Raw genomic sequence first — 12,008 nt, 5'->3', positions numbered from 1 at the left:
AGCTCATTTCACAGTTTTACTGGACAACTAGATATTTAGAATAGAATAGATCTCCAAGAATAGACCTGTATAACTTACAGGCATTTGGCAGGTCACCAGCCTGCCAGCAGTTTTGGGACGCCCCAGCCATTGTGGCCTCTGGACGAAAACGTGGCTGGTTGGTCCGAGAAACTTGCCTGTGACAGAGACAACGTAGCAGCATTTGGCTGGTGCCTGGTGTTAATTTGCCCCCTGACCAAAGTCATCCCCTCCTCCCGCCCCCCCCCCTCCTCTCCAGGACCACAACTATGGCGCCCGGCCCCCGCCCACGCCGCCCGCCTCGCCCCCACCCACGGTGCTGATCCGCCCCGGGGAGGGGCTGTTCGTGCCGGCCAATCAGGACGAGGCGTCGCGCGGCACCACCCTCAGCACCTCGGAGGACAGCAGCTACGGGGCCGACATCACCCGCTGCATCTGCGGCTTCACGCACGACGACGGCTACATGATCTGCTGCGACAAGTGCAGGTGAGGCTCGGCCACAGCGCCCCCTGCTGGCCCGCGACGGTCACGCGCATCTCGACTCTCAACCCTTCCGTTTGTTGTATGACCTTGATACCCACCGTTTTTGTACGTCACTTTGGATAAAAGTGTTTCCGTATAAAACGTAATGTAATGAGATGTATAAGGACTGGAGGCGGCTTTTGCTTACCGGTTCCACGCATTCCTATGGTGCGAGACACTCATGGAGGCTGCCGTGTTTGAATATGGGGCTTTCTGGCACCCGGGCATGTGCACTGGGCCTGTTTTGTGGCAACAGAGCATGTGCAGTGGGTACGGAAACGGGAAGGGATGTATAGGTCCCCCCCCCACCCTGTGCAGAACCCCTGTGAGAGAGGGGGCCAGGTTTAGGTGCAGGGTTCTAAGGGGGAGCTCGCTAACGTTGCACTTCTCCCTCCGGCCAGCGTGTGGCAGCACATCGACTGCATGGGGATCGACAGGCAGCACATTCCTGAGACATACCTGTGTGAGCGCTGCCAGCCGCGCAGCTTGGACAGAGACAGGGCCATCGTGCTGCAGACCAGGAAGAGGGAGAACATGTCGGGTGAGTGCCACTGTCTGCCCGCCCGCACACGCACTCGCACTCGCACTCGCACTCGCGCACACACACACACACACACACACACACTCACACACACACACACACTCTCACACACACACACACACACGCACACACACTCACACACACACACACACACACACACACACACACACACTCACTCACAGGTTTCAGTGGTGTGTGAGCAGTGTGTTGTGTATAAGCGGTAGTTTTTATCAGGTAGTGAGTATGCACCTTGTGTGGCCACGCTGGTGGTGTGCGTATAATGTTCGCTTTTGTGCGTCTGCCTCTGCGTGTGTGTTCATGTGTCTGTGCTCACGTGTGTGCGTGTGTGCGTGTGTGTGTGTGTGTGCGTGTGTGTGTGTGTGTCTGTGCTCACGTGTGTGTGTGTGTGTGTGTCTGTGTGTGTGTGTGTCTGTGTGTGTGTGTGTGTCTGTGCTCACGTGTGTGCGTGGGTGTGTGTGTGTCTGTGCTCACGTGTGTGTGTGTGTTCATAAACGTGCAGACGGGGACACGAGTGCGACAGAGAGCGGGGACGAGGTGCCGCTGGAGCTCTACTCGGCCTTCCAGCACCCGCCGGCCAGCCTCACGCTGCCCCCCGCCCGCCTGGCACACAAACCGGCCGACAAGAAGCGCAAGAAGAGCGGAGAGAAGGACCCCGGGCCCGTCCCCGCCCGCGCCAAGAAGGTCCGCCCCGCCCTCTCAGCCCCGCCCTCTCAGCCCTGCCCTCTCAGCCCCGCCCTCTCAGCCCCACTCTCTCAGCCCCGCTCCCTCTCAGCCCCGCTCCCTCTCAGCCCCGCTCTCTCAGCCCCTCCCTCTCAGCCCCTCCCTCTCAGCCCCTCTCCCTCTCAGCCCCTCCCTCTCAGCCCCTCCCTCTCAGCCCCGCCCCCTCAGCCCCTCCCTCTCAGCCCCGCTCCCTCAGCCCCGCCCTCTCAGCCCCGCTCCCTCTCCTCCAAACCTGTCAATCAGCTCTGTCCCGCCCCCATCCCAGCTCCGCCTGCACACAAATGCGACAGCAACAAATGTCCATTAAAACAGAAAACAGAGCTACATTTGGTTGAGCCATTTCTTACTGTCTTGCTCTTTCTCTCCCTCTCTCAGGCATTCCGTGAGGGGTCCAGGAAGTCCTCTAGGGTGAAGGTAGGCCCAGTCGGTTTCAGAATGAGTCTGACAGTGTTAGGAGAGTGTGTGTGTGTGTGTGTGTGTGTGTGTGTGACCTCCTGTCTCCCTGGTGACAGGGCTCGGCCCCTGAGCTGGACCCCTCGGACCCCCCCTCCCTGTGGGAGAATAAGATGAAGAGCTGGATGGAGCGCTACGAGGAGGCCAGCAGTAACCAGTACAGCGAGGACATGCAGCTCCTGCTCCGAGTCAAAGAGGCTGCAGAGAGCAAGAGCATCGCCTACAACACACACACCGCTGCATTCAAACCTCCTGTGGAGGTGAGTGTCTGTCGTTTGTACATGCAACACACACACACACACACACACACACACCGCTGCATTCAAACCTCCTGTGGAGGTGAGTGTCTGTCGTTTACAGACAGAACAGACACACACACACACACACACACCGCTGCATTCAAACCTCCTGTGGAGGTGAGTGTCTGTCGTTTGTACACACACACACACACACACACACACACACTCTGATGCATGGCCCTGCCTCTCCCACACAGAGTCAGGTGCAGAAGAATAAGAAGATCCTGAAGGCTGTGTGTGACCTGGCCCCAGACTCGCTCATCATTGAGTACCGGGGCAAGTTCATGCTGCGACAGCAGTTTGAGGCCAACGGTTATTTCTTCAAGAGGTGAGCGCCTCTGTGTGTAACTCTGATGGTTTGGTTGTGTGCCGTAGCTCTGCCTGCCTGTTAGGGGCTTGTCCAGTGTGTTCCCCTGGTGGGACGTCCCGCACTGCCTCTGGATTAACCCCCCTCCCCTCTCTCTCTCTCACCGCAGGCCGTACCCGTTCGTACTGTTCTACTCCAAGTTCCACGGGCTGGAGGTGTGTGTGGACGCCCGCAGCTTTGGGAACGAGGCACGCTTCATCCGCCGCTCCTGCATCCCCAACGCCGAGGTGAGCGTCCAATCACACGCCCGGCGTGGCCGCGAGCGTCCAATCACACGCCCGCCGTGGTCGCGAGCGTCCAATCACACGCCCGCCGTAGCCGCGAGCATCCAATCAAATGCCTTGTGTGGCCGTGAGCGCTGGCTGTCCGGTGTGTGATCTGCCGCCGGGCATGGCGTCGCCTGAGGATCAGCATGGCCGTTGTAAATGCTGTCGCCGTTGTTCATGTGAAGGTGTTTACAGCGTCTCTCCCCCCCCCCGCAGGTGCGTCACGTGATTGAAGACGGCACTCTGCACCTCTACATCTTCTCTCTGAGGCCCATCGTCAAGGGCAGCGAGATCACCATCGGGTTCGACTACGACTACGGCAGCTGGTGAGCCGGAGGGCACTAAACACGCACACACACACAGCCAGCGGTGGAGCGATTCCCCCGTCACAGGCAGTCCCCACAGTGTAACGCGAGCCCTCGGCGAGGGAGACTGCGGCTCAGCGATGCTCCCGCGGTGTTGTGTTTGTGCTGCGAGTGCAGCGGGGGAATGCCCTGTCTGTCTGCGCCCTTCTCTAAACGCGCGTCTCAAGTCCGTGCCTCGGAGCTTCTCGGCCCCCGTTGAAGGCGCTGACGTTTAGCCGCTAACGCCCCGTCCCCCCTGCTCTCTCTCTCTCCCCCCTCCGCAGTAAGTACAAGGTGGACTGCGCCTGTCTGAAGGGGAACCCCGAGTGCCCCGTGCTCAAGCACAACTCGGAGCCCACCGAAAACGACACGCGGAGGCGGCGGGGGCGGAAGGACAAGGACCCGCCCCGGGAGAGGGAGCGGGAGAGGGAGCGGGAGCGGGAGAGGGACGGGGAGGGGGCGCAGAACCAGAACATCACCCTGGACTGCGACGGAGCCAAGGGCAAGGGCCTCGCCGATGCCAAGCAAAGGAAGCTCTCCCCGCTGCGTCTCTCCATCTCCAACAACCAGGTACCCCCCCCTCCTCCCCCAGCCCCGCCGCCGATACTGCCCCGGGGGTGAAAACCTAGGGGGAAACATGAATTCAAAAAGCAGAGAATACCAAACTATACGGAACTAAATGTCTCTCATTTTGTTCCTCTTTCACAGCCAGATACTTTTATATGAATAAAGCCTGCGGCCTCTGTTTGTAAACACACTGTAACACTGCACTCTGGGATTGCTGGGTGTCTGGCGTATGGTTTTCATGGTCATTGATTTTCATTTTCAAGTATTTTCATTTCGACCAAAAAGCCATGATTTCAAATCAGGTCTGTGAGTGCAGAAACCACAGAAAGCCGTTATGAAATGGAAACCAAACGAAAGTGAGTCTTTCTTCATCATTCTCTGCATTCTTGGTTCATGTTTTTTTTTTCCTTCCCCTAGTGTGGCTTCCCTTTCACCCAGTTCCTGCCTGTCACTGTCCATCACCTCCTGACCCCGCCCCCCACTTGCCCTTCCTCTTCTGCACACAGGCCTGTTCTCACAGTGAATGTGATGTCACCGTCTCCCTGACAACAGAAGTTTTCATATATCCTTCAACCTCCTCTCTCCCCCCCCTTGTAGTTTTTAACTGAATGCGTCTTTTCAGTCAACCCCCAGCGCCACCCCCGCCCTGTCACCCCCCCCCCCCCCCCCCACATCTTCATCACCGTCATCTTCACCACCGTCGTCGCCATAATCGCAATGCTCTCTGTCGTTTGGTCACATGGTGTACCGTGTGCTGTGTATCTCCAGACGGTGGTTGTTGTGTGTGTCGGACGTGGAGCGGAGAGGGCGGTCTGAGTGCATTGGAGGTGTGTGTTGTGTGTGCTGGTCTGTGCTTCCGTATGTGCTGAGGGTCCAGGAGCAAACGGGCCGGGCTGTCCTGTAACCTCTTTGCCAAACCGCTTGGTGCGTGAAGGCCAGGCTGAGGGTTTCCGTGTCGTCATGGTGACTCAGGGGGACGGGCAGAGAAGAGTGGCAGCTGCCTCAGCTCGTTGGCGGTAAATATGCCGGTCAGTCGAGGTCGTTGGCGAGCGCAGGATGAACAGACAAAATGGCACCCGTAATGGAACCCTGTGAGCCGGGCTATCTGCTATCTGCCCCTCACAAAGGACTTCCTGTAGCGCTGTGGCACAAGCACCCCCTCTCTCTTTTTCTCTCTTCCTCTCTCTCTCGTCTCTGTCTCTCTCTCTCTCTCTCTCTCTCTCTCTCACACACTCTCCTTCTCTTTCTTTGTATCTCTCCATTTCTCTTTCATAAATAATTAAATGCAAAAAGGTAATTGCAGAAGAATGACGAAAAATGATGTGATAAATGATGTCTCAGGCCCTTAGGTGTGGACGAGCCCCTGCCTCTCTCTGGTCTCTGAGCAGCGCAGTGTCACGTGTCTCCTGCAGATGGCAGCGTTGGCAGGCGCTGTGCTGTGCGGTTCAGTTTGTGTGTATGTCTGTGTGTGAGTGCTGGAGACAGACCTCTCTCTGTGGGGCTGTGTCTGAGCTGTGCTCTGGGCTGTTTGCTGTGTGCCAGGGCAACAGAGGGGTGCATTTGTGGCGGTTTTCGGTGATTTTTTTCGTCTGTGATTAATAGAGATGGGCTGAGAGGTCCTGAGTGTTGGACACACACGCAGGCCTGTAGTGATGTTGGACACACACACACACACACACACACACACATACACACACACACACACACACACATACATACACATACACACACACACATACATACACACACACACACACACATACACACACACATATACACACACACATACACACACACACACGCACGCACGCACGCACGCACGCACGCACGCACACACACACACACACACATACACACACACACACACACACACACATACACGCACACACACACACACACACACAGGCCTGTGGTGATGTTGGGCAGGACTCCAGGTGGAGGTGTGTGTTGTCTTGCGAGTGTCCAGTAGAGCTCGTAAGGGATTGGCTGTGTGCAGACAGTGAAGTAGAATGCGGGTCTGACCTGGCATTGAAAAGCATGGATATCACCTGACCAGGACCACAACCCCTCACACAACCCCTCACACACTCACTACAACCGTCCAGCACCTCACATGGACTGAACACCAGCGGGCAGTCTTGCATTTAGACTTAATTTTATTTCTATTACTTTTTTGCTAAAAGAGGCAAAACTATTGCTAATGAGGTGAGCCTATTTAGACTCCTTTCAAGATTTGCCAGTTGGGTTCGACAATTTAACTTGTCACGCAACTAGGACCTTTGAACAGGCTAATATGTTCTACTTGAGAGGGAAAAAATAGGATTTTTCATTCTCATTACAAGACTATAACCCTTAGGACAGGCTTTTTTGCAGTGATATCATTCTGACCAACTGACACTGCACAAAAACCGATATCCACACCGCCTGCATCGCCTAACACACCCACACACAAACGACCGACCAACCCCCCCCCCCCCCCACCCCGCCCGCCCTGGTCACCTTCCGACCCGCCCCCTCTCCTCCCTCCTTTCTCTCTCCCGCACCCCCCCTTTCAGCCGCCAATCGGTCTGTAGCCAGACTGCCACGTGTGCAGTGATAAAGAGCCCCCCCTCTCTCCATCCACAGGAGCCTGAGTTAATAGAGGATATTGAAGAGAAAACCTCCGTTAGCAATGAAGTAGAGATGGAGTCGGAGGAGCAGATTGCGGAGAGGAGGAGGAAGATGGTAAGTGCGCGGCCAGCGCCGCCCCGCTGGGGAGCCGTGGTGGCGCTGTGGGGCTTTCTGTGAGGCCGCCGTCCTGCTGCTGCTCTCTCTGCACCCTGTCGCTGTACCCAGGCCCCCCCCCCCCGGCTCCCTCTCTCACGCCCTCGCTCACCCTCGCTCGCCCTCTCGCCCGCTTCCCCAGCCTGCTCATCTCTGACAGGGTTCCCTGACAGGAAGCGGATGCTTTTTATTTGGTCCCGTTTTATTTGTTATCTTTCGTTTCATTTGAGGTTATCCTCCTGCTAGGCTCCAGTGAAGCAGTGCCGTTTCAGGGCCGGGAGAGCCCCGGGCTCTTCCAGGCCTGTATTTATTTGCTCTGTGGACGCTGATCCAGAGCCCACTCCACATTTTCCCTCTTTGTCTCAAGTTACGTTTCAGCACTCCAGGGTTAACTGTGCCCCACTGTGGACTGAACCTGCAACTTCAAGCTCCACAGTAACGCACTGCCACCAATGTACTGCTGCTGCTACTGTGTCTAATAGTCTAATGATAATGATAATGATAATGATGATGACATTTTTACAATCACATGTACAGGGTGAAGGACTATGAGGGATTCTTGTTTTTGGAACATGCCCTACATGGTCACACATGGTTATTCAGTCTCCTTACCCATGTCACAGTGCGCTTGCACGCACACACACACACACACACACACACACACACACACACACACACACACGTGCTCGCACACACACTGGTGTTGTGCTGCCGGCCCTCACACAGCAGGCCTGAGAAGGGTAGCCTGCAGAGGGGTCTTTTTGCAGGGGCCGGCTCTGTAACGGCAGCAGTCAGAACAGAGGCTGCTGCAGTGTCAGAGCCTTCTGGGATAGGAAGGGTCCGCTGGTGTGAACAAGCCTCCCTTATTCTCTCAGTCAGGTGCCCTTCCGCTTCAGGGATCTGTCCGTAAGCTCTTAGTTTTACCCAGATATCTCTCCACACACCTGAGTGACATGATGACCAATGCTCACTAAGCAGACATAGCTCCTGTCTGTGTACCTGAGAAGCCCTTCCCAGCATGCAGTGCGGCCCCACCATTTTAAACCTAGGCTGGAGTGGCCTTCGTTCTTTGTGACATGCACTGCATTTCAGTAGTTTTTTGTTAGCTTTCATATGGAATAATAAGCAGTTTTTGGGAATGTATTCACACGTCGATTCCACACAATGGCGCTTATTTGCTGCTGATTGGTTTAGGTGTGAGGATTGTCATGGGTGCAGTAAGAGGGGGATTTGCCTGACTGGTGCTGCTAGGATGTATGCTGTATCAGGTGCTGGTGGTGGGACTTTTAATAACACTGCTGTCATGTGTTGTAGCTGGATGTATGTGAGTGAATGGGGGTGGGCAGAGCCTGGTTTAGTGACAGGTCTCCAGTTACAGCCCCACCCTACATAGGTATGAGTTTGAATTCTGGGCTCTGTGTGTGTGCCCTGGGTTTGAGTATCAGGGTCTAGATTTTAACACTGGACTGTTAGCTGCTAGCAGGGCAAAGCTGTACTGTTAGCTGCTAGCAGTGTAATATTGGACTCTAGATTTTAACAGTGGACAGTCACTGGACTGTTAGCTGCTAGCAGGGCAAAGCTGGACTGTTAGCTGCTAGCAGTGTGTCACTTGACTGTTAGCAGTGTGTCACTTGATTGTTAGCTGCAAGCAATGTGGCACTGGACTGTTAGCTTCTAGCAGTGTAATATTGGACTCTTAGCTGTTTGTAGTGTGTCACTGGCCTGTTAGCTGCTAGCAGTGTGTCACTTGATTGTTAGCTGCGAGCAATGTTACACTGGACTGTTAGCTACTAGCAGTGTAATATTGGACTCTTAGCTGTTAGCAGTGTGTCACTGGCCTTTTAGCTGCTTGCAGTGCGATCCTGGGCTATTAGCTGCTAGCAATGTTACACTGTTCTGTTAGCTACTAGCAGTGTAATATTGGACTGTTAGCTGTTAGCAGTGTGACAATGGACTGGTAGCCAGAGCTCTTACCTGCTTGTGCACTTAAGATTAAGTGGTGTATCAGCCTGGAAAAGGCTGTGGGTGTGCATGTATGTGTGTACATGCGTATGTGTGCGAGTTTTGTGTGTACTTGCATTTGTGTGTGGGTGTGTCTGTCTGTGTGCGTCTTCCTGTGTACCTGCCCTCTGAGAGCCCCGAGCTGGAGAGGGACAGATGGACTCCCCCTCTTCCCTGGAGCAGCCGGGCTCCCCCACTCCCCAGGGCAGGACCCGTTTCCCTGGCACCCTGCTCATTCCGGACCAGCAGGGGGCGGTGTGTGTACATGTGTGTGGGGGGACTCTTGTCTTCTAAACCAGCTGTCTCTCATTCAGGCCAACCCAGTGGAGGAGTCCCATCTGCCCAGTGGGGGGGGCTCCAGCTGGATGGGACTGAGAAACAAGGAGGTAACCTCACCCCCCCCCCCAAATCCAAACCCCATCCTGCCTGCCTACCACCTCCCAGGCTCACACACATACTAACCCCCCACACCGTGCCCTTAGGCCTGAGCCTAGCCCGAGGTCAGGCACAGCCCCGTTTGGTGATGAGATTGGCTCCAGTAGGGGCAAAGAGAAGTACCCATTCTCACACACACACACACGCGCACACACACATAGGCACACAGAAATCAGAGCAATGTGCGGGGTTTGAAAAAAAGACTTCCTGTTTTATTTTTTTAACCTCTAACCTCGGGTGACTGTTTTTTCCAGACAGGAGTTAAAAAGCTGCCCTCCTTTCCTCTCTGACTCTCGCCCTACTGCGGGGTGTGCTCTGTTTCCCGCCTGCTAGAATGAGTGCGGCGTGTGTGCGGCGTGTTTGCGGGGTGTGTGTGTGTGTGTGTGTGTGTGTGTCTGGCGTGTTGGCCTTGCCTCCCAGCCTGCGGGGCGGGGGTGGGGTGTTTGGGCAGGGCCGGGGTGTTTGGAGCCTGGCCGTCGTGGAGCTGACCATCCGCACCCTCTCTCCTCAGACGCGGGAGGAGAGGAAGATGGAGGCCATCCTGCAGGCCTTCGCCCGGATGGAGAAGAGGGAGAAGCGCAGGGAACAGGCCCTGGAGAGAATCGGCACCAAGACCGAGGGAGGGCCCCGCAACGACATCAAAGAGGAGCCCCCCGCCACGCCCGAGGCTGAAGTTCCCGCAGTGCTGCAGGTACACACTCGTATACACACACACACACACACGCGCGCGCCCATACACACACACATACACACACATGCACCCATACACACACACACACACACACACACACACACACACGCGCGCGCACCCACACACACGCGCGCCCATACACACACACACACACACACACACATACACACACACACACACACACATACAGACGCGTGCATACAGACACACACATACAGATGCGTGCATACAGACACACACACACACACCCACACACACGCGCGCCCATACACACACACATACACACACACACACACACACATACAGACGCGTGCATACAGACACACACACACACACACACGTGCACACATGCATACAGACACACAGGTACGCACATGCTCAGAGTGTTTCTCATGTCGTCGGGCTGTTGACTCTGTCCCTCTCAGCCGCTGCTGGACGTGGTGAAGGAGGAGCCGGGGCTGAAGGCGGTGGGGCCGGTGGGGCCGGTGGGGCCGGTGGGCGCGGTGGTGGCGGCGAAGGTGAGCCGCTCCAAGCAGAGGAAGAGCTTCTCACGCAGCCGCACGCACATCGGCCAGCAGCGCCGGCGCGCACGCACCATCAGCACCTGCTCCGACCTGCCGCCCAGCTCCCCCGGGGAGAGCCTGGAGCCCCCGCCCCCCGAGCCCTGCGAGAGCCAATCCCCCGCCGCCCCGGAGCCCGAGCCCCTCCCGGCCCCGCCCCCCGACGCCAGCCCCCCCCACAGCGGCTCCCCCGCACCCCCCTGCCGCTCCGCACACAAATACCCCAAGACTAAAAAGGTACCCCCGCCTCCCCCAGTATTCTCACACCAAACCACAGGGAGAGTACAGGGCCCTCATAGTACAGGGCCCTCACAGTCCAGGGCTGTTGAGTATACTATTGATTTGCATGTAAATTGTATACTGTAGTCCAGAAGCAGTCCACACACAGTTCTGGTTTTACGAGAAGCAGGCAATCCAAGATGGTGCAGGGAACTAGGAAAGATATGTGTAAGTGGGTGGAGGATGGTGTCAATCAGTCAATCGATGGTGTTGATGAGGCCAATCAGTAGCACTAATTGTTCAGTTAATTACTCGGGAGAGAAGAAAACCCGGACCGGATGTGGATTAAAGGGCTGGGATTTGAGGACGGCTGTTGGTCCTGAGTTGTGACTGAGGGTGTAGTGCATAGGACTGCTCCACAGCGAGGTGAAGCAGAGCTGGGTGTGAGACGCTCTCCTCTCCCTGCAGCACTTGGTGAGCGAGTGGATGGGCGAGAAGCCCGAGCGGGTGGAGCGGGCCCCGGAGCCGGCTCCAGAGCGGCCCCTGCGGATCAGCAGTGACCCCGAGGTGCTGGCCACTCAGCTCAACTCCCTGCCCGGCCTGGCCTGCAGCCCCCACGTCTACAGCACGCCCAAACACTACATCCGCTTCTCCTCGCCCTTCCTGGCCTCCCGCAGCTCCGCCTCCTCCGCCCCCGGCGTGCCAATCAGCCGCCGCCGCTCCCGCGAGCTGCCCGAGACCCCGCCCACCTCCGGCTCCTGCAAGAAGGTGGGGCGTCTCTCCCTCTCACTCTCTCGTATACACTCTTCTCTCTAGTCTCACTCTCTTTCAGTCACACACGCATGTCCCTCCCCTTTTGCACATGCTCACACTCACTTTTGTGCTTGATGTCGTAATCAAACAATCTCTATCCCTCGCCCTCTGTCCCTCTCTCCCTGTCCCTCTCTCTTTCTCTCCCTGTCCCTCTCTCTCTCTCTCCCTCTCTCCAGCGCTGGCTAAGGCAGGCTCTGCAGGAGGAAGGCTCTCCGAGCCGGCCCCCGTTCATCCTGCCCAGTGAGGGGCCCCTCAGCCCCCCCATAAACGGGGACTCGGACTGCGCCCTCCCCTTCAACGGCAGCTGCACTTTACCAGGTCTGTGTGTGTCTGTGTGTGTCTGTGTGTGTCTGTGTGTGTCTGTGTGTGTGTGTGTGTCTGTGCAGCCTCTACAGCCCGTCACTGTCA

General features: G+C 56.5%; 1 protein-coding gene across 2 annotated transcripts in view; it reads left to right on the top strand.

The window, feature by feature from the left end:
* The window catches only part of kmt2e (lysine (K)-specific methyltransferase 2E), a 39,166-nt gene that overhangs the window by 20,878 nt on the left and 6,280 nt on the right, over window positions 1-12,008 (top strand). Inside the window, exons 4-18 of one of the 2 annotated variants that reach the window (XM_061252199.1) lie at window positions 278-504; window positions 942-1,081; window positions 1,602-1,783; window positions 2,198-2,236; window positions 2,335-2,535; window positions 2,772-2,902; window positions 3,051-3,168; window positions 3,424-3,533; window positions 3,836-4,121; window positions 6,744-6,842; window positions 9,197-9,268; window positions 9,829-10,008; window positions 10,434-10,805; window positions 11,256-11,555; window positions 11,777-11,918. In XM_061252199.1, the coding sequence (XP_061108183.1) occupies window positions 278-504; window positions 942-1,081; window positions 1,602-1,783; window positions 2,198-2,236; window positions 2,335-2,535; window positions 2,772-2,902; window positions 3,051-3,168; window positions 3,424-3,533; window positions 3,836-4,121; window positions 6,744-6,842; window positions 9,197-9,268; window positions 9,829-10,008; window positions 10,434-10,805; window positions 11,256-11,555; window positions 11,777-11,918 (2,599 nt within the window). The remainder of the gene's footprint in view (window positions 1-277; window positions 505-941; window positions 1,082-1,601; window positions 1,784-2,197; window positions 2,237-2,334; window positions 2,536-2,771; window positions 2,903-3,050; window positions 3,169-3,423; window positions 3,534-3,835; window positions 4,122-6,743; window positions 6,843-9,196; window positions 9,269-9,828; window positions 10,009-10,433; window positions 10,806-11,255; window positions 11,556-11,776; window positions 11,919-12,008) is intronic. The other variant, XM_061252200.1, reaches the window with a different exon arrangement.

The sequence above is a fragment of the Conger conger genome, chromosome 8, assembly GCF_963514075.1.
Source record: "Conger conger chromosome 8, fConCon1.1, whole genome shotgun sequence".
NCBI classification, from domain to species: domain Eukaryota; kingdom Metazoa; phylum Chordata; class Actinopteri; order Anguilliformes; family Congridae; genus Conger; species Conger conger.
Note: the sequence above shows the minus strand (reverse complement) of the source record. Positions and strands in the feature narration are given on the sequence as shown.